Source organism: Pristiophorus japonicus, chromosome 18 (genome assembly GCF_044704955.1).
Source record: "Pristiophorus japonicus isolate sPriJap1 chromosome 18, sPriJap1.hap1, whole genome shotgun sequence".
Lineage (NCBI taxonomy): Eukaryota > Metazoa > Chordata > Chondrichthyes > Pristiophoridae > Pristiophorus > Pristiophorus japonicus.
The window spans coordinates 37,268,918-37,296,212 of record NC_091994.1 but is presented as its reverse complement, the minus strand read 5'-3'; the positions used below and the strand labels follow the sequence as shown (position 1 = coordinate 37,296,212).

The following is a 27,295-nucleotide window of genomic DNA, read 5'->3' as shown; positions in this document are numbered from 1 at the left end:
CATTTTGGGGTCCGGTAAAAAGGGCAAGAGAGAGTAGGAAAATGCAGTGCTGAGTCTTGATGTCAATACAGTAGGAATACATGCAGGAGGAAGGGTGTGTAGGATGGGGGAATTTTAAACAGTGCACAGCAGGAACAGAGGAAAACACAAAACTGCAACAATAGGGACAACTTCCTCTGTTTATTTGTAGTGAAACGGTGAATTGTAAATGGTGTTGCAATGTATGGTTTGTAGAGCTGTTGTGGGATTGTTCAGCCGACTGCCTGCCTCTCTTCCGCGGTTACGTTCGCACCGGGGTGTCCCTGGAGATGGAGCACACGGTGTCCACCGGTATGCTCGCAGCCTTCCACGAGAGGTGGGCACCGGAGGGACTGGAGTGCATCATCACCCCCGGAAACAGAATTTTAATTTGATTTTGCAAGGTTCCCAGTTGATTTGGATATTTGTGGGTTCTAGTACCCTTACTAAAAGGGGGCACTTGATTTAAAGTTCTCTCTTAAATAGTTGTAGAGCTGTTGTATTGTGAGTGGATTAGTGAGATGTTCACAAGACTCAATAAAACCCCAGTCAGTTGAGTCGAGGTCATCCACAATGAGGTATGCAGTTGCGAGCCTTGTGGATGAACTGGTAATGTGTAGTGTGATTGTTAAACCTTTGTTAATAAATCAACTCGTTCTTAATAACAATACATTGCTATGAATTCTTAAACAAAGAACCCATGAAGCAAATACATTACAGTTGCTATGAGCAACAAAGGGTAGAAATCTCCCTCTTCTCACTGTGCAACTGATGGCTCCTCACTGGTAATAGCTGGAAAAGTAAAATAGTTTGAACTCGTGGATCTCCCGCAACCATCATCTAAGTGCAGAGATGGGGCAGTTTGGGATGGTGTTATTTTTAAAAATTCATTCTCAGGATGTGGACATCACTGGCAAGGTCAGCATTGATTCCACATCTCTAGTTGCGCTTGAGGAGGTGGTGGTGGGCCGCCTTCTTGAACCGCTGCAGTCCGCTTCGTGAAAGTGCTCCCATAATGCTTTTAGGTGGGGAGTTCCAGGACTTGACCCAGTGACGATGAAGGAAAGGCAATATGTGCCTTGGGAGGTGATGGTGTTCCCATGCACCTGCTGCCCTTGTCCTTCTAGGTGGTGGAGCTCACGGGCTTGGGAGGTGCTCCTCCATCTCCTGCACCAGCTGCTGAATCGCCCACCCCTACTATCAGTGGCAGGGTCAGGAAATCTGTGTGTGGGAGCTTGACAGCGACCATCCATTGGGAGGCAGGGTGTACTGGATTGTGCTGCTCCATGTCCTCCTCCAGTTTGGCGAGAGAGGGGCGAATGGAGTGCGATAGGACAACCCGAGTTCTTTGCACCCCATCATCCAGAGAACCAAGTTCAAATGAGGATTGGGTAAAGCTGCCTGTTAAGAGTTACTGAAATGAGCAGTCTGTGGAGACCTGGTTAACACAGGCAGCTGAAGCTGGTGCAACCCAAGTTAGTGATAATTGACGTGTGTCAATTTATTTTAGTCAGGCTGTCAGACTCTGCAACTCCTCCAAGTAGCTTCTCACAAACAGCAATGAAAAAGACAGACTTGCATTTATATAGCACCTTTCACGACCTTAGGATGTCCCAAAACACACAGCCAATTAAGTACTTTTGAACTGTAGTCACTGTTGTAATGCAGGAAATGCGGCAGCCAATTTGCACACAGCAAGCTCCCACAAACAGCAATGTGATAATGACCAGATAATCTGTTATAATGATGTTAATTGAGGGATAAATATTGGCCAGGACACCAGGGATAACTCCCCTGCTCTTCTTCAAAATGGAGTCATGGGATATTTTACATGTACCTGAGAGAGCAGACGGGGTCTCGGTTCAATGTCTCACCTGAAAGACGGCACCTCCAAAAATGCAGCACTCCCTCAGTACTGCACTGAAGTGTCAGCCTAGAGTTTTGTGCTCAAGTCTCTGGAGTGGGACAATGAACCCACAACCTTCTGACTCAGGAGTTAGAGGCAAGTGTGCTACCACTGAGCCATAGCTGACAATGTCTGCTTAAAGAAAAATAAACCTCTTAAACCAACAGAAAACCGCAAATAACCAAAGACATTTAGACATAATGAGAGTTTGGAATATAGCCATTTGATTTTTATAAAGCTTATTGGTTGCTATCAGACCAGAGGTCCTGGGTTCAACTTATGGCTGTTATTCTCTTGCCCCCACACGCCTTCATGCTCAAATAGCCTGCTGACACTTACTGCTTCGGCTAACACATCAATGACCACTTGGGTGAGTTGCTGGAGGGTGGCCAGTGCCTGTGGAAGCTAAACTACACCCACAGAAGAGAATCAGAGAAAACTGGGGAAGAGAGAAAATTGAATTCATTGAAATAATTTCATGAACAAAGTTTTACCTTGAAAGATATTGACCTGAAGATAACATCCCTTCTGTCTGCTTGTCATTACAGTTCGCCATGCTTTGGATAAGCGTCATGTCAGGCCGAATAAACACTGCTGTTGATATGGCTCTAGCTATTAGCTCAACCGCATCCCGCACGTAACTTCCCAGAACTGGTTTGTTCACTTCACCATAGGCAAGTAGACCTAGGGGTAGGCCCGTGATTTGCAGATCCTCGACATTGAGTGGATAACCGATAACCCAGTGAAACTCGGGGGAAGTCAAACCCAACCCAGCTGCCGTTTCAAAGACAAATCCAGAGCATTTGGCATCACTGCTAAACATCAAAACAGAAGTGGACGAGTCCTTCAAATCATTTAATTTCTCGTGTAAAAAGCGAATGATGCCCGCATCATCCATGTCAGTTAAGTTGAGTAAAGCCCGCAGTTCGAAGTTCGAGTTGTTGCTCAGGTAGCTGAGGAACCTGGAGATATCCCAGCTGTGGCACAGAATCACACTGACATCATACCAGGCGTTTGTTTTAAGAACACTGATGAGAAGGTCCATCAAGGAGGTCACCGAGCTTTCCATGCTCATCTGCAGATGCAAAGGGTTCTGGAAAGTAAATTAGTTTCAGAATTAGGAGCTTGAATTTGAAAACAAGAATATTCAAAACATCAAGGATAAAAAAGGGCATTTGAGTTCATCGTTCTAGGATTTAAAAAAAGATTGGCACCCAATAAAGTCAATACCAACCTGAAACTCACCCAGCCCCCCCCCGGTTCCTCCGCACCGGCCCGGCCCCCCCGGCTCACCACCTCCACCACCCCCGGCTCACCCGCACCGGCCCGGCCCCCCCGCCCCGGCTCACCCGCACCCCGGCTCACTCGCACCGCCATCACCCACCCCGGCTCACCCGCACTGTCAAAGCGTGGCTTTTTGCTAACCTGCGCCTGAGGTCTATAGACTTCGCTAAGTGTGGTGTGCTCCTGTGGATCGTGAGCATTGTGTATCGATTCTGTGGTGTGGGGTTTATCAGTAGTTTGGTTAGGAACTCCATGTGTTAGAGACTCAAGGAACCATTTCAAACATTCACCACCCTTTGAGTAACATTTTTTTGTAAGCAATATTTGAAGTTTACTTTTCACTCTTCTCTGGTTCTACTGCTCTGATTGATTTAAAAGTCATCTTTGTCACATCTCAACACTCTAATTTAGTGCTAGAGATTCGAATACAAGTTGCCCAACTCAAGTAACAAATGCCACCAATCGCACAGGCTGCTAACAAGGGGAGAAGCAACCTCCAGCTTAATGCCCTCCATAGTTGCCTATCCTGCCAATCATCACTGGCTAGACTCACATAACAGCCATACAGGGAATGGTAGCATAGTGGTTATGTTACTGGACCAGTAATCCAAGGGCCTGGACTAATGATTCAGAGTTGTAAGTTCAGTTAAATTAATCTGGAATAAAAAGCTAGTATCAGTAATAGTGACCATGAAACTATCAGATTGTGATTAAAAAAAACATCTGGTTCACTAATGCCCTTTAGGGAAGGAAATCTGCTGTCCTTACCCAGTCTGGCATTTACATGACCCCAGATCCACAGCAATGTGGTTGGACTCTTAACTGCCCCCTGAAATGACCTAGCAAGCCACTCAGTTGCAACAAACTGGTACGAAAAACAAAAAGAATAAAATTGGACAGACCATCCGGCACTGGCTTCGGACAAGACAGCCGCAAACCCAGCCCAGTCGACCCTGCAAAGTCCTCCTCACCAACATCTGGGGACGTGCCAAAATTGGGAGAGCTGTCTCACAGACTAGTCAATCAACAGCCTGACACAGTCATACCTTTCAGCCAATGTCCCAGACTCCTCCATCACCTTCCCTGGATATGTCCTGTTCCATCAGCAGGCCAGAACCACCAGAAATGGCGGCACAGTGATACACAGTCAGGAGGCAGTGTCCCTGGGAATCCTCAACATTGACTCCAGACCTCACGAAGTTTCAGGTCAAGAAGGGCAAAGAAACCTCCCACTGATTGCTCCCTCAGCTGATGAATCAGCACTCCTCCATGTTGAACACCACTTAGAAGAAGCATTGCAGCAAGGGCACAGAATGGACTTCAATGTCCATCAGCAGGAGTGGCTTGGTAGCACCATTACTGACTGAGCTGACAAAGTCCTGAAGGACATAGCTGCCTGACTGGGCCTGTGGCAAGTGGTGAGAGAACCAACACGAGGGAAAAACCTATTTCACCTCGTCCTCATCAATCTACCTGTCACAGATGCATCTGTCCATGACAGCATTGGTAATAGTGATCACCGCACAGTCATTGTGGAGACCAAGTCCTGTTTTCACATTGAGGACAACATCCATCATGTTGTGTGCTAAATGGGATAGATTCAGAATAGATTTAGCAGCTCAAAACTGGACATCCATGAGGCGCTGTGGACCATCAGCAGCAGCAAAATTGTATTCCAGCACAATCTGTAACCTCTTGGTCCGGCATATCCCTCACTCTACCATTACCATCAAGCCAGGCGATCAACCGTGGTTCAATGAGGAGTGCAGAAGAGCATGTCAGGAGCAACACCAGGCATACCTAAAAATGAGCTGCCTACCTGGGGAAGCTGCAACACAGGACTACATGCATGCTAAACAGCGGAAGCAGCATGCTATAGACAGAGCTAAGCGATCCCACAACCAATGGATCAGATCTGCAGTCCTGTCACATCCATTCATGAATGGTGGTAGATAGTTAAACAACTAACGGGAGGAAGAGGCTCCATGAATATCCCCATCCTCAATGATGGTGGAGCCCAGCACGTGAGTGCAAAAGACAAGGTTAAAGCTTCAGCAACCATCTTCAATCCGAAGTGCCGAGTGGATGATCCATATCGGCCTCCTCCTGAGATCCCCACCGTCACAGAAGCCAGTCTTCAGCCAATTCGATTCATTCCATGTGATATCAAGAAACGGCTGATCACACTGGAAACAGCAAAGGCTATGGGCCCCAACAACATCCTGGCTGTAGTGCTGAAGACTTGTGCTCCAGAACTAGCCATGCCTCTAGCCAAGCTGTTCCAGTACAGCTACAACACTGACAACTATCCAACAACGTGGACAACTGCCCAGGTATGTCCTGTCCATAAAAAGCAGTACAAATCCGATCCGACCAATTATCGCCACATCAGTCTACTCTCAATCATCAGCAAAGTGATGGATGGTGTCATCGACAGTGTTATCAAGCGACACTTACTCTTTTTGGTGTGGAAGCGGGTCATTCTCGACATGAGGAACTGCCTAATACTATACTATACTCAACAATAACCTGCTCACCAATGCTCAGTTTGGGTTTCGCCAGGATCACTTGGCTCCAGACCTCTTTACAGCCTTGGTCCCAACATGGACAAGAGAGCTGAATTCCAGAGGTGAGGTGAGATGAGTGACTGCCCTTAACATCAAGGCAGCATTTGACCGAGTGTGCCATCAAGGAGCCCTAGTAAAATTTAAGTCAATGGGAATCAGGAGGAAAACTCTCCACTGGCTGGAGTCATACCTGGCACAAAGGAAGATGGTTGTGGTTCTTGGAGGTCAATCATCTCAGCCGCAGGACATTGCTGCATGAATTCCTCAGGGTAGTGTCCTCGGCCCAACCATCTTTAGCTGCTTCATCAATGACCTTCCCTCCATCATCAGGTCAGATGTGAGGATGTTCACTTATGATTGCAAAGTGTTCAAATTCCATTCGCAACTTCTCAGCTAATGAAGCAGTCCATGCCCACATGCAGGAAGGCCTGAACAATGGCAAGTAACATTCACACAGCACAAGTGCCAGACAATGACTATCTCCAACAAGCGAGAGTCTAACCACCACCCCTTGATATTCAACGACATTAGCATTGCCAAATCCCCCACCATCAACATCTTCAGGGTCAACATTGACCAGAAACTTAACTGGAACAGCCACATAAACACTGTGGCCACAAGAGAAGGTCAGAGGTTGGGTATTCAGCGGCAAGTGTCTCACCTCCTAACTCCCCAAAGCCTTTCCAACATCTACAAGGCACAAGTCAGAAGTATGATGGAATACTCTCTATTTGCCTGGTTGAGTGCAGCTCCAACAACACTCAAGAAGTTTGGCACCATCCAGGACAAAGCAGCCCGCTTTATTGCCACCCCATCCACCACCTTAAACATTCACTCCCTCCATCATTGGCGCACCGTAGCTGCAGTGTGTACCGTCTACAAGATGCACTGCAGCAACTCATCAAGGCTTCTTCGACAGCACCTCTCAAACCTACGACCTCTACCACCTAGAAGGACAAGGGCAGCAGGCGCATATGAACACCACCACCTCCACATTCCCCTCCAAATTACAAACCATCCTGATTTGGAAATATATCACCGTTCCTTCATCATCGCTTGGTCAAAATCCTGGAACTCCCTCCCTAACAGTATTGCGAGAGTGCCTTCACCACACGGACTGCTGCGGTTTCTGAAGGCGGCTCACCGCCACCTTCTCAAGGGCAATGAGGGATGGGCAATAAATGCTGGCCTTGCCAGCGACGCCCACATCCTAGGAATTAATTATTTTTTTAATTGGCTAACTTGCAATTACGTCCATCAAGAATTGGTCCCTTTGGGAGGAGGAGAGAAAATGGGGAGGATTGAAAACATCTACACTTAATTCAATAAGAGAACTGAAATCTTGGTTTTATCTTCGTATCAATACATTTAAAATACTCATAATTTGTGATTCATTTTTCCCCTTCCCCCAATGCTTACTTCCTAATTAACATTGTTTGCAGAAACTGGAGTTAATTATTAGACGGATATTGATCCAATCTCGATGTACTCAGTACAGATTTATTCTTTGCCTGTTGTACAGTGTTTTACAATAAGAAATACTGCCTGCTCTGAAGGAGTTTGAACACGAATCTTATCAAAGCATTAATTCCAGTCGATGCTATGGGACATGGTTTATGGATTGTTTTGAAGCCTGATATCAGGATATGAAACATTGAGCATAGGTTAGAGCAGTAAACCAGACTGATAGAAGCCTATGCAACCCTGTCGTATTGCATTGGCATTAGAGGGGTCATAGTTCAGCACCAGAGAGACAGTGAACTGATGTCAATACATCAGAACTATCGTCTTCACCAATTTTCTCCCTTCCTTTCCTGAAGATGCTGATTTCTTGAGGGGAGAGGGGAAGGAGAAAGACATAGGCCCCAATATTGGAGGCCTCCGGTCTCCCCTCTGTGCCAGTTTCCACTTGGGTTGGAGCGGGCAGGAGGGGAGTACTGCCGGGAACCGCCCACTGACAGCTGCTGACGACCAAGTCGAGCAAGTGGCCTCCCACCCGCCGAGCTGCCAGATTAGTGCGGACGGGAGTCGGCGGCAGCAGGGGGAAGGACCGCAGTGTGGAGGCGGGTCTAACCCCGACAGTAAGTATGAAGACCTGCAATAAAAGGTTAGTGAACATCTTTTTTAAAAATAGTTTACAGCGACTTACCTGGATGGGGTCCCCTGAAGGTGTTCCAGTGGTATTTATCTTTGTAAGGATGTTTATTTTCAGGTCCTCCACCCTCCCTGTGCCCGATTCCATCCTCGGCAGCACTTGGGCTGCAAGAGCCTTTGCCGCCGAGATTGAGAGCTCCCGCCCGCTGCCACCCAGACTGACGGCATAAGTCGTTATTTTGCCGCCAGGTGGTGCTGCCGCCACTTTTAGTGGAACCTTCCTGGCAAAGTACCGCCCGGTCTCTCGGCGGCTATCGGCAGTCCTTTGGGCAGCACTTGGGCGGGTCTTGGGTTTCACCGATTTCATGCCCAAGATTTCTGGATAAACTGAAGAAAACTGGATGGATTTAAAACACACGGAGATGTTGTTTAACCCCTGTATTGCCAGAAGTGGGTCCAAATCCCCAAAATCAGCAAATGAGATAATTGGGCGATGAATCTGTTTTTTGTGGTTTGGTTGAGGGAGGAATGGTGCCCAGGACACCTGCTCTTCTTCAAATAGTGCCATGGGATCTTTAACACCACACCTGCAGCATGGAATATGGGGTCTTGGTTTAAGACGACGAGGCATAAGGAATGGAAGGAGACAAGTGACGGACAGCTCCCAGCTGTTTCCCAGATTTCTCCTCCCCAAGTCCCTGCAGATGCAGTGAAAATTCTGTCTTTTTCCCTGTGTGTACCATTGATGTACTTACCAACTTCATCCCTCTGCCTAACATCTGTCTGAGGCTGAATCAAACTGTTTGCAACCTCGGTGTCATATTTGACCCTGAAAATGAGCTCCCAACCTCATATTCACAGCATAACTAAGACCGCCTACCTCCACCTCCATAACATCGCCCAACATCGATCCTGCTGAAAATACTGTTTATAAGTAAAGCCATTTTATAGAATCATAGAATGGTTACAGCATGGAAAAAGGCCATTCGGCCCATCGAGCTTGTGCTGGCTCTCTAAGAGCGTTTCAGCTAGTCCCACTCCTTCGCCCTTTCCCCGTAGCCCTGCAAATGTTTTTCTTTCAGGTACTTATCCAGCTCCCTTTTGAAAGCAGTGATTGAGTCTGCCTCCACCACCCTTTCAGGCCGTGCATTCCAGATCCTAACCACTCTGTAGAAAAGTTTTTTTTTAATGTTGCCTTTGGTTCTTTTGCCGATCACCTTAAATCTGTGTCCTCGGTTCTTGACCCTTCAACCAATGGGAACAGTTTCTCTCTATCTACTCTGTCCAGACCTCTCATGATTTTGAACACTTCTATCAAATCTCCTCTCAATCTTCTCTGCTCAAGGAGAACAACCCCAGCTTCTCCAGTCTATCAATGTAACTGAAGTCCCTCTTCCCTGGAATCACTCTTGTAAGTGTTTTCTGCACCCTCTCTAAGGCCTTCACATCCTTCCTAAAGTGCGGTGTCCAGAATTGGACACAATATTCCAGTTGAGACCGAACCAGTGTTTTATACAAGTTCATCATAATTTCCACACTTTTGCACTCTCTACCTCTTTTCATGAAGCCCAAGATCCTGTAAGAATTTTTAAACACTTTCTCAACCTGCCCTGCCACCTTCAACGATTTGTGCACATATACCCCTAGTTTTCTCTATTTATGCACCCGCTTTAGGGTGGTACCCTTTAGTTTATATTTCCTCTCCTCATTCTCTCTACCAAAATGTATCACTTCACACTTTCCTGCATTAAATTTCATCTGCCACATGTCCGCCCATCCCACCAGCCTGTCTATGTCCTCTTGAAGTCTATCACTATACTTCCAAGTTTTGTATCATCTGCAAATTTTGAAATTGTGCCCTGTACACCTACATCCAAGCCATTAATATATATCAAGAAAAGCAGTGGTCCTAGAACCGACCCTTGGCGAACACCACTGTATATCTTCCTCCAGTCCGAAAAACAACCGTTTACCATTACTCTTTTTCCTGCCACTTAGCCAATTTCGTATCCATTTTAAAGCCAAGAAATATGATATGGTTTCAGAACGTAAATAAGTTGTACTGTGGAGAATAGAATTTACAGCACAGAAACAGGCCATTTGGCCCAACATGTCTATGCTGGTATCACTAGAACATTTTAACTCCAACCAGTCATCATTATGGCCAATGTGGAAAGAAAGGCTCTCACAGCCCTGGACTGTGACAAAGCTCCAGAGAGAGGATGGGGAGATACAGAGTAAAGCTCCCATTTATATTATGAGGCAGGAAGCTGAGCACATTTTGAGATAGAAGATCAGGAATAATCACTGCAAAAGTTTGATGAATGATATTTAATTCCGAAATGTTATTTAGGGCTGAATTTTAATCTTGGGGCTGATTCGTCACTGGAGGAAGGGGGTGATGGGGGGAGGGGGTGGAAGAGAGACGGGACGGGATGGGTCAGGGCAGGAGGTTCGGGGCTCCTTAGTTGAGCAGGAGGGTAATGAGGACAGGCAGAAGAGGGGTCAGCTGTGGCTCTGTGGGTAGCACTCTTGCCTCTGGCTCAGAAGGTTGTGGGTTCAATTCCCACTCCAGGGACTTGAGCACAAAAAAAAAATCTAGGCTGAAACTCCAGGTGCTGTTTTTTTGCCCCATCTGCCATGGCTCAGTGGTAGTAGTCTCGCTTCTGAGTCAAAAGGTTGTGGGTTCAAGTCCCAATCCAGTGATTTTTCAATTCACTAAATATATTCAAAAAGGAGTTAGATGAAGTCCTTACTACTAGGGGGATCAAGGGGTATGGCGAGAAAGCAGGAATGGGGTACTGAAGTTGCATGTTCAGCCATGAACTCATTGAATGGCGGTGCAGGCTAGAAGGGCCGAATGGCCTACTCCTGCACCTATTTTCTATGTTTCTATGTTTCTATGTTTCTAGGGGCAGCGGCACTACAATATCTTTCTGGAGATCCCCTGAGCTGAGGGGGCCTTGCTGGAAATAGTAAGGTCCTGAGGAGAGGACCCTGGTACTCAGCCCTCTCTCTGCAATAGCTGCACTAGTCAGCTTCTTCACTCTTGGGTTTACAGCCATCCCTCGGCGGGCAGTGCCTGGGGTCCGCGGTACCAGAGGTGGAGAAATTGGGCGGGTTCCTAGATCCCACCTCTGCTCTTATTTGGGCTTTGCGGAGATGGTCAAAGGACTGATTTCACTGCCGGGGAGGTGGAAGGAATATTCCTGGTGGTGCTGGCAGGACCTCCCCACCCCATTCTGGGTGCTACAGCAGAGAGGGATCCATCCATTACTTTCTGAAAGGACCTCTCTTCCACCAACACTTTCAGAGAGCGGGAAAGGCCAGTGAATACTAAATCTCTGTGACCTTGGCTGAAAACTGTGAAATTGGCTGAAGCAAAAATGAGCACTTTCAGAACAGACCTGGGATCGACATTTCTGTCAAAAACCCGTGACAAAAACTGCAAATGATCTCAGGGCTGACACTTGGCATAGTCACACTAATGTCACGTCAACCCGAGCTGATTAAATGCCTGGTAACTGGTTAGAGGCCGAGTGAGGATCTAGACAGGGCTGCACAAAAATCACAGTTTAGGTGTGGGGCAGGAGAGAAATGGAATAATCTTTCGAAGGGGAAAGTCCCAAGGTATCTGTGCCCTGTATATGGTTCTCATGTTTTTTGGGATATCATGCTAGATCATTCAAGAATGTGCCACGTCCGTAAGTGGACCTCATATCCCCTATGATCTGAAGTGCACCTTTGTCTGTCCAACATCCAGGTAAACAATAGTGAGATTCAAGAATTGTAACAGAGAACTCTTATTCACATAAGCAAAATAATTAACGTAAGCAAAATAACAGTAATGAAGAAAATAATGGCACTAAAGAGTGATAAATCCCCAGGGCCAGATGGTTTCCATCCCAGGGTTTTAAAGGAAGTAGGTGAGCACATTGCAGATGTCCCAACTATAATCTTCCAAAGTTCTCTCGATTCAGGAACCATCCCTTTAGATTGGAAAATTGCACCTGTCCTTATTAGTTGGGAAATTGTGTTGGGGAAATTGAAGGATTGAAGGCCGATAAATCCACAGGGCCTGATGGACTGCATCCCAGAGTACTTAAGGAGGTGGCCTTGGAAATAGCGGATGCATTGACAGTCATTTTCCAACAGTCCATAGACTCTGGATCAGTTCCTATGGAGTGGAGGGTCGCCAATGTAACCCCACTTTTTAAAAATGGACGGAGAGAGAAAACAGGGAATTATCGACCGGTCAGCCTGACTGACATCGGTAGTGGGTAAAATGATGGAATCAATTATTAAGGATGTCATAGCAGCGCATTTGGAAAGAGGTGACATGATAGGTCCAAGTCAGCATGGATTTGTGAAAGGGAAATCATGCTTGACAAATCTTCTGGAATTTTTTGAGGATGTTTCCAGTAGAGTGGACAAGGGAGAACCAGTTGATGTGGTGCATTTGGACTTTCAGAAGGCTTTCGACAAGGTCCCACACAAAAGATTAATGTGCAAAGTTAAAGCACATGGGATTGGGGGTAGTGTGCTGACGTGGATTGAGAACTGGTTGGCAGACAGGAAGCAAAGAGTAGAAGTAAATGGGTACTTTTCAGAATGGCAGGCAGTGACTAGTGGGGTACCGCAAGGTTCTGTGCTGGGGCCCCAGCTGTTTACATTGTACATTAATGATTTAGACGAGGGGATTAAATGTACTCTCTCCAAATTTGTGGATGACACTAAGTTGGGTGGCAGTGTGAGCTGCGAGGAGGATTCTATGAGGCTGCAGAGTGACTTGGATAGGTTAGCTGAGTGGGCAAATGCATGGCAGATGAAGTATAATGTGGATAAATGTGAGGTTATCCACTTTGGTGGTAAAAAGAGAGAGACAGACTATTATCTGAATGGTGGCAGATTAGGAAAAGGGGAGGTGCAACGAGACCTGGGTGTCATGGTACATCAGTCATTGAAAGTTGGCATGCAGGTACAGCAGGCGGTTAAGAAAGCAAATGGCACGTTGCCTTCATAGCAATGGGATTTGAGTACAGGGGCAGGGAGGTGTTACTACAGTTGTACAGGGCCTTGGTGAGGCCACACCTGGTGTATTGTGTACAGTTTTGGTCTCCTAACTTGAGGAAGGACATTCTTGCTATTGAGGGAGTGCAGCGAAGGTTCACCAGACTGATTCCCGGGATGGCGGGACTGACATATCAAGAAAGATTGGATCAACTGGGCTTGTATTCACTGGCGTTCAGAAGAATGAGAGGGGATCTCATACAAACGTTTAAAATTGTGACGGGTTTAGATAGGTTAGATGCAGGAAGAATGTTCCCAATGTTGGGGAAGTCCAGAACCAGGGGTCACAGTCTAAGGATAAGGGGTAAGCCATTTAGGACCGAGATGAGGAGAAACCTCTTCACCCAGAGAGTGGAATTCTCTACCATAGAAAGTTGTTGAGGCCAATTCACTAAATATATTCAAAAAGGAGTTAGATGTAGTCCTTACTACTAGGAGGATCAAGGGGTATGGCGAGAAAGCAGGAATGGGGTACTGAAGTTGCATGTTCAGCCGTGAACTCATTGAATGGCGGTACAGGCTCGAAGGGCCGAATGGCCTACTCCTGCACCTATTTTCTATGTCTATTTTCTATGTTATTTAAGAATGGCGAGAGAGGGAAACCATTGAATTATAGAGCAGTTAGCCTAACATCTGTTGTCGGGAAATTGCCAGAGTATAATTAAGGATGGATGATTGAACACCTCGAACATTTTCAGCTGATCAGAGAGAGCCAGCATGGATTTGTAAAAAGTAGGTCATGCCTGACAAACCTGAATGAATTTTTTGAAGAGGTGACTAAAGTAGTGGACAGGTCTATGTAAGTTATTTATATGGACTTCCAGAAGACATTTGATAAAGTCCCACATAAGAGACTGTTAACTAAGGCTGAAGTCCATGGAATTGAAGGCAAATTATTGACCTGGTTAGGAAATTGGCTGAGTAGCAGGAGATAGGCAGTAGGAATAATGGGCAGCTTCGCTAATTGACAGGATGTGACTAGTAGTGTCCCGCAGGGATCTGAGTCAGAGCCTCAACTATTCACAGTATTTATTAACGACTTCGATGATGACGTAGGATGTCATGTATCCAAATTTACTGATGACACAAAGATAGGCAGCATTGTGGGCAGTGTAGATGAAAGCATAAAATTACAACGGGATATCGACAGATTAAATGACTGGGCAAAACTGTGGCAAATGGATTTCAATGTAGGCAAATGTGAGGTCATCCACTTTGGACCTAATAAGGATAGAACAGGGAACTTTCTAAATGGTGAAAAGCTAAAAACAGTGGCGGTCCAAAGAGACTTAGTGGTCCAGGTACACAGATCATTAAAATGTCATCAACAGGTACAGAAAAGGCTAATGGAATGGTGGCCTTTATAGCTAGAGGACGAGAATACAAGGGGGTAGAAGTTATGTTTCTGCTATACCAAGTGCTGGTTAGACCACACCTGGAGTACTGTGAGCAGTTCTGGGTACCACGCGTTAGTAAGGATACATTGGCTTTGGAGGGAGTGCAGTGTAGGTTTACCAGAATACCAACTGGACTCCAAAGGTTAAATTACGAGGTGAGATTACACAAATTAGGGTTGTATTCCTTAGAATTTTGAAGGCTAAGGGGTGATTTGATCGAATTTTCCAAGATATTAAGGGGAACAGATAGTGTAGATAGAAATAAACTATTTCTGCTGATTGGGGATTCTAGGATCAGTGGGTTTAGTCTAAATATTGGAGCCAGACCTTTCAGGAGTGAAATTAGAAAACACTTCTACACACAAAGGGTGATAGAAGTTTGGAACTCTCTTCCAAAATGGCAATTGATGCTAGATCAATTGTTCATTTTAAATCTGAGATTGATTGGGTTAAATATTCGGGAGCTTGACACCACCCATTACTGGCAAAAAGTTGCGTTAAGAGGTTGGCCGTCGGTCTTTTGCCAGCTCGTGGCGAGTCCCACGACTCCTCCATTTCCCAAGGCCCGCCAGCACTGCCGCTAACATCCGTCGCCCGCAAATTGAAATGAGGGAGAGGTGACGTCAGTCAGCGTGCAACGCCGACTGAGTGTCACCACGGTGAACTTTGACATTTGCGCTGAGTTCAGCGCTGGATCCTAAGCTCGCCATGTAAAGCCAGCATGCAGCAGACTGACAGGGCGCTGTCAGCACCTCTTAAAAGAGACACACACATCTTTCAGGGAAGTTTCAATTTAAGATTTTGGACTGGGTTTTATTTTGATTTTATTGTAGTGGCTTGCTGCATTACATGTTAAAGTTTTTTTTCGTGTGTAGGGAGTGCTTGCAAGGCTTCGGATGGTAAAGGAAGGCCTCTGAGAAGACAGAAAATGCTGCAAATACTCAGGTAGCATCCGTGGAGAAAGAAACAGAGTTCACGTCTCAGGTCAACATGATCTGCTCAGTATTTCCAGAATTTTATGCTGTGATTTCAGATTTCCAGCATCTGCCCGCAGAGGGAAGATGAAGATGCAGAAGGAGGAACCAAGAGAGGAGGAAGGAGAAGGAAGGATGCAACCCAGAGCCCCTTTCTGGCAGGGATATCCTGGATGGAATCATCCGTCTGCAGTAACAGTGGCCACTACCCCAATTCCCCTTTCAACATTAGTCCCACGCCTTACCTTCCCTCTGTTACTGATCATCACAGCAACCTCTTGGCCAAGATGCTGACATAAAAGCACAAAGCAAACTTTCCAATCCAACTTCATACATTTACCCATCCAATATGACATCAAGAAATCAACTCATCACATTCTCTTAGTGACTGTCTTGTGTATGTCTTTGCCTATCCTACTGATGTGACGCAGCGCTAGCCCAGTGGCTGCAGCATGGCTGGTGGAAGGCTGCTGACTTTCAGTGGGGGACACTGCAAATGGCCTTGCTGGTGGACATAGGAGCCTGCGGCTGGGAGTGTCAAATTGAGACACAGTGCTTCTTCTTCACTCTCCTCTCCCTCTTCTCGGCCAACAATTGGCTGGGCAGGCTGTACTTTTTGGGTGTGTGAAATGAGAAAAGCACAAGGGTGGTGCTATGGTGAGGGGAGGGCAGGAAAGCAAGAGGTACATGCCAGAAGGGGGATAACATGAGGACACAAGCATCTTGTACCCTTTCTGCCCCACCACTGGCCAAGGACTCAGCCATACCCCTGCCAAAAATGGCCTGCACTGTCTTCTCCAAGTGAGGTGGGGCTAGGAGTGGATGGTGTACCCTCGTGATTGGTACAGATTGTTGGTAGGTGAGTGATTGGGGTTGGGGATTCATGCATGTGGCAGTGTGTGAGGCTAGTGATGCAGTTGGTAGGAGACGGCTTTTGAAGATGCATTCACTAACCTTGACCAGTGGTCGAAGGTCATGAAGCATTTTTGGGCGCTGGAGCCAGGAGGTGGGGGTGACACTACTGGCAGTGATGGCCTCGGAGATGTGATCCCACATCATTCTTTCTGGAGGGCTTCCTAGCCCCTGTGGGTAGAGGACCTAATTTACAGTGTTGATCCCCTGCACAAAGCTGGAGGGCTGCGTGCGAGACCCTGGGTGCCCCTTCCCCGATTTGCTGAGCCATGTGTGTGAGTGCTGAAGCACATTTCCTGTTTTTTGAGTTATGGAAGGGAATTCAGCTTTAATAACTGAAGAGTCCCATTTGGGACTTCTTTTTAATGCTAATTATTTTTTTTAAAAGGCAGCAAGGGCTGAAAACTTCATTTTTTCACTTCATTTTTATTAGTTCAGAAGGCATTGCCCTTTTAATTTACCACAATGCCTGGCGAACTCTATTGCCTCGCAGTTGAAAGCTGGAATGCCGCTCCTGGATGGGAACTTCGACTCCCAGCCGGCACTAACACCACCAGGAGGCGTTACATGGCAAGTTAGCGCTGGGCTAAAAATCTTTAGCTCCCAGTGCAGATTTTTCTCTTGTAACTCTTCATCCATTTTCAGCTGCCATTAACCCGAGGCCGCGTGTCACCGGCTTCTCTTGTGGCAGGCACGAATTTTTAGCCCTTTTTGTTCACCATTAAGGGATTAAGGGATATGGGACAAAGACAGGTATATATGGAGTTAGGTCACAGATCAGCCACAATCTCATTGAATGGCTAAATGGCCTACTTCTGTTCCGATGTTCTATTTGCCATCATGTGATTCTCCTCTTTTTTACAAGCGACTGAATATACACTCCTACCAGGTCAACATTCAGGCTTTGAACCCACAGGTATTATCTGGAGTACTGCATACAGTCTGGGCATCGCACCTCAGTAAGGATATATCGGACTTGGAAGGGCTGCTCTGCAGATTCACCAGAATGATACCCGGGGTTCAATTATGAGGAGAGGGTGCACAAGCTTGGCTTGTACACCTTTGAGTATAGAAGGTTGAGGGGTGATCGAATCGAGGTGTTTTAAAATGATAAACGGATTCAATAGGGTAGATACAGAGAATTAATTTCTCCTGGTGGGGGAGTTCAGAACAAGGGGTCATAGTCTTAAAATTAGAGCCAGACCATTCGGGAGTGAAATCAGGAAGCACACAGATTAGTAAAAGATTGTGGATACTGGGTCAATTAGAGCTTTTAAGACGGAGATCAATAGATTTTTGATAGGTAAGGGTATCAAGAGATATGGACCATGGAGCAAAGGCAGGTAAACAGAGTTGAAATATAAAATGATCCATTATCTAATTGAGTGATAGAACAGGCTCGAGGAGCTGAATAGCCTACTCCTGTTCCTATGTTCCTAATAGTAGATATTGGTCCAGATTTTGCTGGAGTGGGCCATCCCATGGCATGCCTGTTGGACTTGACCGTGCATATTTGTGTTTTTAAAAAATTTTGCCCACAAAGTTGCTCGAAGTGCAAGCTGATAACGAGCTGCGGCGAGGGCAACAGGGCATCTGGGATCTTGGTGAACAACAGTCTATCTCCTTATCCAATGAGATTAAAAGATTGAGAAATAAAGAGAGGAAGGACTGAGAAGGAGGGTGAATTAGAGTGGGTGAATTCAATGTCAAATCAGGTACAGAAAGAGAAACAAAGTGAGGGAAAGAAAGATAGGATTGAGAGAGAAAAAGAGACAGAAAGGAAAATAAAAAAATTAAAATTCTGCCATTTTGAAAATCTCCCAACAACAATTCACAACGTGAAGGAATGAGACTCCACAAATGTAATTGTTCACTTTCTGGGCCAGAGAGGTTGATCAGCAGTCATTAACAATTATCATGTCATTAAAGGGTACTTACGCTGATAATTACTAGACTTAGCTTTCTGTGATGAGTTTAATGTACAAATGCAGCAACTTCATGAAACATTCAGCGAGGTTAAGGACGAAGTGGTGTTTTTGTGAAGCTAACGGCGGAGTGGCGAAAATCTGCCAGCAACTTGTGGCAATTCACAAATCACGGGGTATCTCTCCCTCTCTACAGGTTGCTGGCTGATTTTCACAATAATGGCGTGCGTCACTCACACGCTGTTTTGTCCGCGAATTCTGGCCATTATAACACACTGAATTTCTCTACTCTCTAATACATAAATTAATAAAAACACCGCTCACATTAATTATGAACTCTAAGATGTGAAGTCTGTGGAACAGGCTTTATTTGAGAAGTAGCTCAGTTCTTCTGCTGACTGACACAACACTTCAACACAGCTCTCTCGCTGTGGGTTGTAGAACTGAAACTAACTCTTGACAAGCCTATGAAGTTCAATTTAATCGTGTAATTGGAGATCGCTGGCCACCGCTGATGTCAAAGTGGAATGCAGACAATTGTTCCCTTCTCAAAGGTCCCAGACACAGCTGGCAATCAAACCCACTATCCAGGCTGAGCCAGATTTTAGATCCGTGCCTAAGTGACTTGGGACCAGCTCTGCAGACATGTTTACAGACAGGAATATGATCCAAACTCCTTAGAGATTATACTGAAACAAAACGCTGCAAGAGTAAGTGGATAACTAATCATTAACAATGGAAAGGCAGTGCTTTCCCCATTTAACCTACCTCTGATAACTGAAACTAAACATCTTTATACTCGGCCGAGATTAACATATGATACTCCTTTACTTCACAGAAATCACTGCCCTGATGTATTTTAATTGCCTTCGTCTACCATAACTTACTGTGTTCTTAGTCCTGCTCTGTGGTTGACCGGGTTCTTGACCATATTCGTCCCATTTCCCGCACTTCTACCCTGACCCCATCTCCTCCCTCCAGAACCACGATAGGGTCCTTCGTCCTCACCTTCCAACAACCAGCCTCCACATTCAACAGATCATCCTCTGCCATTTCCACCATCTCCTGCACAATGCCAACACCAAACACATCATCCCCTCTGCTTTCAGCATTCTGAAGGGATTGTTCCCGATGCAACATTGTCCACTCTTCATCATCCCAACTCCCACGGCACCTTCTCGTGCAAGTGCAGGAGATGCAACAACTGCCCCTTCACCTCCTCCCTTCCCACTGTCCAGGGTCCCAAACACTCCTTCCAGGTGACCTGTGCTCTGGTACATGGTGTAATCACAGACACAGAACTGATGTCCTGTACATGGTGTGATCACAGACACAGTGTCATGTATTCAACTGTCATTGTAATCCATGTATAAACTGACCTAAGTTGTACACCGTGAGAACACTGACCACGAGGTGATGAACTTGTGGGAGACACTCCTAACCTGGACTTTCAAGTATAAAAGGGGAAGCTCCACCCACCTTCATCACTTCAGTGCTGGAATAAAGGTTACTGGTCACAGAATGATCTTCTCTCAAGTATGGGCCTTGTGTGCATTTGTAAGAACATATAGTAAGAACATATCATTGGCGACGAGAAACTGGGATTTAAACCACGCGAGCATGGCCACTAGCAGCACAGACGAGAAGTACTGTGTTGGTGATGATTGGGATGATTTTATTGAGAGACTACAGCAAAGTTTCGTCATCAAGGAATGGCTGATACAGGATTCGGCCGACAAACGCAGGGCTCATTTCCTGACGGTTTGTGGATCCAGGACGTACTCCTTGATGAAGGACCTTCTAGCGCCAGAGAAGCCGGCAGACAAGACTTTTAAAGAGCTCAGTAAATTGATCGGGGAACACTTTAAACCGGCAAGCAGCATGCACATGGCGAGACACCGGTTTTACATGCACCAGCGGCGAGAAGGGCAAAGCGTTCCAGACTTCGTGGCAGACCTCCGGCGACTGGCGAGCCTATGTAAGTTCCCAGATGCATGCAGAGCGGAGATGCTGCGAGACTTTTTTTATTGAGGGCATCGGGCACGCTGGGGTTTTCAGGAAACTGATTGAGACCAAAGACTTGACCCTGGAAACAGCGGCTTTGATGGCCCAGACATTCATCTCAGGAGAGGAAGAGACCAGAATGATGTTTGACAAAAATCTTGGTTTAAATGAAGTAAATGGATAGGGAGTCAACATTGTTAACGCGGCACACAGTTCTCTAGGCAGACAAGGGCAATCGGACATGCCCGAGCATGTAGTCGAACCCAAAGGGGGAATTCAACAGAGACAATGGCTAGCTGAATGGCAATTCATGCCATCGCAAGGGATAATGCGGCCAGTAATGGGGCCATCAACACCTGTCAATGGTGCGTTTAAGGACAGTTACAGAGACAGTCAGAGACAATCGACTGGTAATGGACCTTTTGTTTCTAACAACGGCTCATGTTGGAGGTGTGGAGGCAAACACACAGCTAGAGCTTGCAGGTATCAGCAATATGCCTGCAGAAATTGCAACATCAGCGGTCACTTGGCGCGTATGTGCAGGAAGTCTCCAGCCAGGTTGATGTATGAGGAGGACGGGCCCGATGTAAGCCCTACGAGGTCAAATGAATACTGGGGGAAATCGTTGGAAGATGAAGTTCAGCGAGTTCATGTGGAGCACATATAGAGTTCATACACCAGGACGCCACCCATAATGATGAAAGTGCTCCTCAATGGCATCCCAGTATCAATGGAGCTAGACACAGGGGCCAGCCAGTCCCTGATGAGTATCAAACAGTTCGACAAGTTGTGGGCATCCAAGGCCAGGAGGCCAAAATGATTGCCGATTGACGCACAGCTACGGACATACACAAAGGAGATCATTCCGGTGCTAGGCAGCGCCACGGTAGTCATGACCCACAAAGATTCGGAGAACAGGTTGCCACTCTGGATTGTCCCGGGGGATGGTCCCGCACTGTTGGGGAGGAGTTGGCTTGCTGTCATGAACTGTAAATGTAAATGGGGCGATGTCAATGCAATTTCTTCTGTGGAGCGAATATCATGCTCACAGGTCCTGGACAAATTTGACTCACTATTTCAACCCAGCATTGGCACTTTCATGGGGACCAAGGTAGTGATTCACATTAACCCGGACGCCAGACCAGTACACCACAAGGCCAGAGCGGTGCCATTCGTGATGCGGGAAAAGATAGAAGGCAAATTGGACCGCCTGCTGAGGGAAGGCATCATCTCGCCAGTTGAATTCAGTGACTGGGCGAGCCCGATTGTGCCGGTGCTCAAGGCGGATGGGTCGGTCAGGATATGTGGTGATTACAAGGCCACCATCAATCGGGTGTCACTCCAAGACCAGTACCCGCTACCGAGAGCGGAGGACCTCTTTGCGATGGTATCCGGTGGCAAACCTATTTCAAAATTGGACCTGACCTCAGCTTACATGACCCAGGAGCTGGCGAGTGAGTCGAAGAAGTCGAACACCATCACGACACACAAGGAGTTGTTTGAGTACAACTGATGTCCGTTCGGGATTCGCTTGGCCGCCGCGATCTTTCAACGAAACATGGAAAGTCTCCTCAAGTCGATTCCAAGGATGGTGGTTTTTCAAGACGACATCCTCATCACGGGTTGTGATACTGAAGAACACCTCCAGAAACTGGTGGAGGTGCTACGCAGACTGGACCGGGTAGATCTGCGACTGAAAAAGGCGAAGTGCGTCTTCCTAGCTCCAGAGGTAGAATTCCTGGGGATGAGGGTAGCAGCAGACGGGATCAGCCCTACTGCGTCCAAAACGGATGCGATCCAGAGAGCACCCAGATCCCATAACCCGACGGAGCTGCGGTCGTTCCTGGGGCTCCTGAACTATTTTGGTAACTTTCTTCCCAAATTGAGCACGCTGTTAGAGCCGCTACACGTGCTCCTACGCAAAGGTCGCGAATGGGTCTGGGGGAACAGGAAAGGGCTTTTGACAGAGCATGCAATTTTTTATGCTCCAACAATCTGTTAATGCTATATGACCCATGTAAGAAATTTGTTTTAACGTGCGATGCGTCATCCTATGGGGTCGGGTGTGTGTTGCAGCATGTTAATACGAAGGGTCAGTTACAGCCGGAAGCTTATGCCTCCAGAAGTCTGTCCCAGGCAGAAAGGGGCTACGGGATGGTAGAAAAGGAAGCGCTTGCATGTATATATGCAGTAAATAAAATCCACCAGTCCCTGTTTGGCAGGAAATTTGAGCTGGAGACAGATCACAAACCCCTTACGTCCCTTTTGGCTGAAAACAAGGCCATAAATGCATGGGCACTCATGTTAGCTGCCTATGACTATACAATTCGGCACAGACCGGGCACTGAAAACTGCGCCGATGCACTCAGCAGGCTCCCACTAACCACCACCGAGGGGGCAACCGAGCATGCTGCTGAGATGGTCATGGCTGTTGAAGCTTTTGAAAGCGAAGGCTCACCCGTGACAGCCCGTCAGATCAAAGTCTGAACTAATAGAGACCCGCTACTGTCTTTAGTCAAGAAGTGTGTCCTGAATGGGGACTGGGCAGCCACATACGGGGCATGCCCGAAGGAATTTAAGCCATTTCACAGGCTCAAGGATGAACTCTCAATTCAGGCCGATTGCCTACTATGGGGGAACCGAGTAGTCATGCCCCAGATGGGCAGAGAGGCGTTCATCCGAGAACTCCACAAAGAGCACCCGGGCATTGTCATGATGAAGGCAATTTCCAGGTCACACGTTTGGTGGCCAGGGATAGATGCAGACCTGGAACTTTGTGTTCGCAGGTGCAGCATGCGTGCCCAGCTGGACAATGCGCCCAGGGAAGCCCCCCTTAGCCCTTGGTCCTGGCCCGCCAAGCCATGGTCACGTATCCATGTGGACTACGCAGGTCCCTTCATGGGAAAAATGTTTTTGGACGTCTATTCCAAATGGATCGAGTGTGACATTCTCAATTCAAGCACATCCTCTGCCACGGTAGAAAGTCTATGGGCAATGTTCGCCGCCCATGGTCTACTGGACGTCTTGGTCAGCAACAAAGGCCCATGCTTTACAAGCATTGAGTTCCAGGACTTCATGGCAGGAAATGGTATCAATCATGTCAGTACGGCACCGTTCAAGCCAGCCTCAAATGGCCAGGCAGAACGAGCAGTGCTGATAATCAAACACGGGATGCTCAGAATCCAAGGGGGTTCCCTACAAAGCCGCTTATCACGCCTCCTGTTGGCCTACAGATCCTGACCACACTCGCTCGCATGGGTTCCACCCGCAGAGCTGCTAATGAAAAGGACGCTCAAAACCAGGTTATCCCTTATACACCCCACCATGAAAGAAATTGTTGAGAGCAGGCACCGGTTCACAATGTGACTACCATGACGGGAATGCGAGGGCGCGATATATTAATATCAATGACCCCGTCTTTGTGCTCAACTATGCTGCAGGGCCCAATTGGCTCACTGTGATTGCCAAAGAGGGGAATAGGATTCTGGTAGTTAAACTTACCAATGGACAAATCTGCCGCAAACACGTGGATCAAACAAAATGGAGGTTCAGCAACCCCATAGGAGAAGCAGAGGAAGAACACGATATAGAGTTCACGCCACCACAGGTGACCGAACACCAGAACCAAGTGGAGGAGAGCCCAGTCACTGTGGGCAGTCTGGACAGGCCTGAGGCACCGCAAACAGCAGAAACTCAGGCCAGTGCCCAACAACCGGAGCCCCAACTCAGGCGCTCTACAAGGGAGCGTAAACCACCAGAGAGACTTAACCTGTGATCCCAATAAGACTTTGGGGGAGGGGAGGTGATGTCATATATTCAACTGTCATTGTAATCCATGTATAAACTGACCTAAGTTGTACACCATGAGAACATTGACCACTTGGTGGTGAACTTGTGGGAGACACTCCTAACCTGGACTTTCAGGTATAAAAGGGGAAGCTCCACCCAGCTTCATCACTTCAGTGCTGGAATAAAGGTTACTGGCCACAGAGTGACCTTCTCACAAGTATGGGCCTCGTGTGCATTTGTACTTTATAGTAAGGACATATCACACAGAACTGGTGTCCTGTACTTGGTGTAATCACAGACACAGTCAGAAACATAACTACCCATTGACTAATCAGTGATGCAGAAAATGTATTAAGATGGGGTATTTTTAAATAATTTGTAGCACTGTGGCTATTGAAGCCGTGACATTAGCAATAAATCATGTGATCAAGTCAGTTTTCCTTGGGTTTGTTATACGTGACCAGACACATTGTGGCAAGAACTCTAGCGTTTATCCATCAGTGTGAATGTTCCTGTTATCTCAGTGCACACAGCAAATGTCCCCTGTTGGAGTCATTGAAGGTTATCCTGCACACGGTCCAGGAGCAAAAGTCGATAGCAAGGGACAATTTGTGATGCACACTGTGTAGAAGGGAGGAGAGTACATTCCAAGGGGACTGACTCAACAGGAGGGAGATATGCTGAGAAGGTACTTCTCTTTCGGAAAATGAAAGACGTGACCAAGACTGGAACGTTTATTGGTTGCTTAGTAATGGTTAGACACTTCTGGAGTGTGTTGTAGATGTAAAGTTTTTTCTAATAAGTTCACATTATAAAACCAAGGCAAGCCTTGGCCAAGTTATATCATACAGTCCAGAGTGGGTCAGGCACCCCCATCCATTATGGCCAAGTTGGCTGAAATATCCCAGCTGACACACAACTTTTAAAATGAGCGCTGCAGCAACACATGTAAAATGAATACAAGTAATAAACATCTAACACAATACATTTTAAATTACATTCAGAATGCCTTTTATATTTAAAAATAAGTTACTTTTATAAAATTGTTTAAATTACATCCTTATCTTTATCTAATTTTCCTCCTCTCCAGAAGGCAAAGATTCTCGCTGGGGTATAGATTCCACAAGTGCCTTCCAGTACCTTCTCCCAATGTCCATTCTTCATCCATGAACCCGGCAGGCTATTCAACTGTAGAGAGCATCACAGCCAAACCTGAACCTGTCCTTACCCAACATCGGCACACAGATGCACACAGCAGGGTCACTAGATAGCAAATTAGAAGTCCTGCCTCCCTAACCCAGGATGAATCTGCACCTTCGGGGCAGGAGAAGAGAAAGTCTTAAAGATCCAATTTAGTGCTGTCATTTATACACTCTGCCCCTGCACTAAGTATTTACAGTTAAACTCGGAGAACAGCAGCCTCAATTATAATACATGACACAGTGGAAATAATGATACCAAATGGCCTGTTTCTGTGCCTTATATCCTACATATATTCTATGTAATAAAAGTGGACAAGCCCGAGGCAAAGAATGAGGAAAACAGCATTACAAATCAGATGGAATTCAATGAGTTTATGTATTTGCCTGGACTGGCAAATTTTAGCCATGAGGATAGATTGGATAGACTGGGGTTATTTTCTTTGGAACAGAGGAGGCTGAGGGGATACCTAATTGAGCTGTACAAAATTTTGAGGGGTCTAGATAGAGTGGATAGGAAGGACCTATTCCCCTTAGCAAAGGGGTCAATAACCAGGGGGCATAGATTTAAAGTAAGTGGTAAAGGTTTAAAGGGGAGTTGAGGAGAACTTTTCTTACCCAGACGGTGGTGGAGGTCTGGAACTCACTGCCTGAAAGAGGCAGAAACCGTCACCACATTTAAAAAGTACTTGGATGTGCACTTGAAGTGCCATAACCTACAAGGCCACGAACCAAGAGCTGGAAAGTGGGATTAGGCTGGATAGCGGGCATGGACATGATGGGCCGAATGGCCTCCTGTGCTGTATGAATCTATGATTCTATGATTTCACTGGCTCCTGCATTATAAAATAACAAGCATTTGGGATCCAATCTCAGAAGAGACTGAATTTTAAATGACCAGTGACCACATTAGTAAACATTTGGCCTGGAGCAAAGGAAACTCACTTTAGAAGCAAAGTAAGATGAGAGGAACAGGCATCATTCATCCTCGTCTTACACAGATCGTACGATTCTCTTCTCGGCACTGGGCTGTCACTGCACCAGTTCCCAAGTGGATGTAAATCATTTTTTTCAGTCTGCTAATGACAGGTATGTAATGGAGCGCTCTCTGCTATTCCACGGATCTCTCCGGGTGATTTTTTTTTTAAGTGATTTAATATGACAAACAGGTATGAAAGGAAAATGAAAACAAATCGACTTCTGTTAACCCAAATCAATAAAAAAAAGGATTCAGGAGAAGTAGTGTACTTGGGTTTCACACACTGTCATCGCAGACATCAGAAATCAAATAGGAAACAAGAAAAGCAAGACTACTGTGCCAGTGTGAAATGGACCATTACTCGACTGATGCCAATTTTTAACTCCAGTTTCTCCCCTCCCCTTCGGAAGGTGCTGATTCATGCTGATGTACGGGTTCCAAAGTAGCTATTTTTCATGTGTTGCCCTAGACGTTGAGTGGTGGTTAGATATTTTACCATGGACAGCCAAGCTCAATCTTGGCCTCAGTCGACACCCACGCACACACTCATTTCCCACAGGAATCACTGGACAGTGATCAGGAGTGGGAGTCCTGGTTGGTTCTGCCCCCCGGTTGTGACCAGCTAATTCAACACAGTCCAAGGATTACTTACCAACTAGCCTTGGAGAAGATGCAAAGAAGATTCACAAGGATGATACCAGGACTGAGAGGGTATAGCAATCAGCAAAGACTGAACAGGCTGGGGCTCTTTTCTCGAGAAAAGAAAAGGCTGAGGAGTGACCTGATAGAGGTCTTTAAAATTATGAAGGGGTTTGATAGAGTAGACATAGAGAAGATGTTTCCGCTTGTGGGGGAATCCAAAACTAGAGGTTATAAATATAAGGCAGTCACCAATAAATACAATAAATGAATTCTAAACAAACTTCTTTACCCAGAGAATGATTAGAATGTGGAATTCACTGCCATATGGAGTAGTTGAGGTGAATAGCATGGTTTTATTCAAGGGAAAGCTAGAGAAGTACCTGAGGGAGAAAGGATGAGAAGGGTTAGATGAAGAGGGTGGGAGGAAGATCGTATGGAGCCTCCTACCACCCCTCGTATAAACACAGCATAGACCAATTGGGCCGAATGGCCTGTTTCTGTGCTGTACAATCTATGTGTGTAATGAGGACATGAA

At 46.4% G+C, this 27,295-nt stretch overlaps 1 protein-coding gene across 1 annotated transcript in view; it reads right to left on the bottom strand.

The window, feature by feature from the left end:
- grin3bb (glutamate receptor, ionotropic, N-methyl-D-aspartate 3Bb) overlaps positions 1 to 27,295 on the bottom strand; it is an 87,477-nt gene that overhangs the window by 46,570 nt on the left and 13,612 nt on the right. The window contains exon 2 of the mRNA XM_070860857.1: positions 2,419 to 3,017. Coding sequence (XP_070716958.1) covers positions 2,419 to 3,017 — 599 coding nt within the window. The remainder of the gene's footprint in view (positions 1 to 2,418; positions 3,018 to 27,295) is intronic.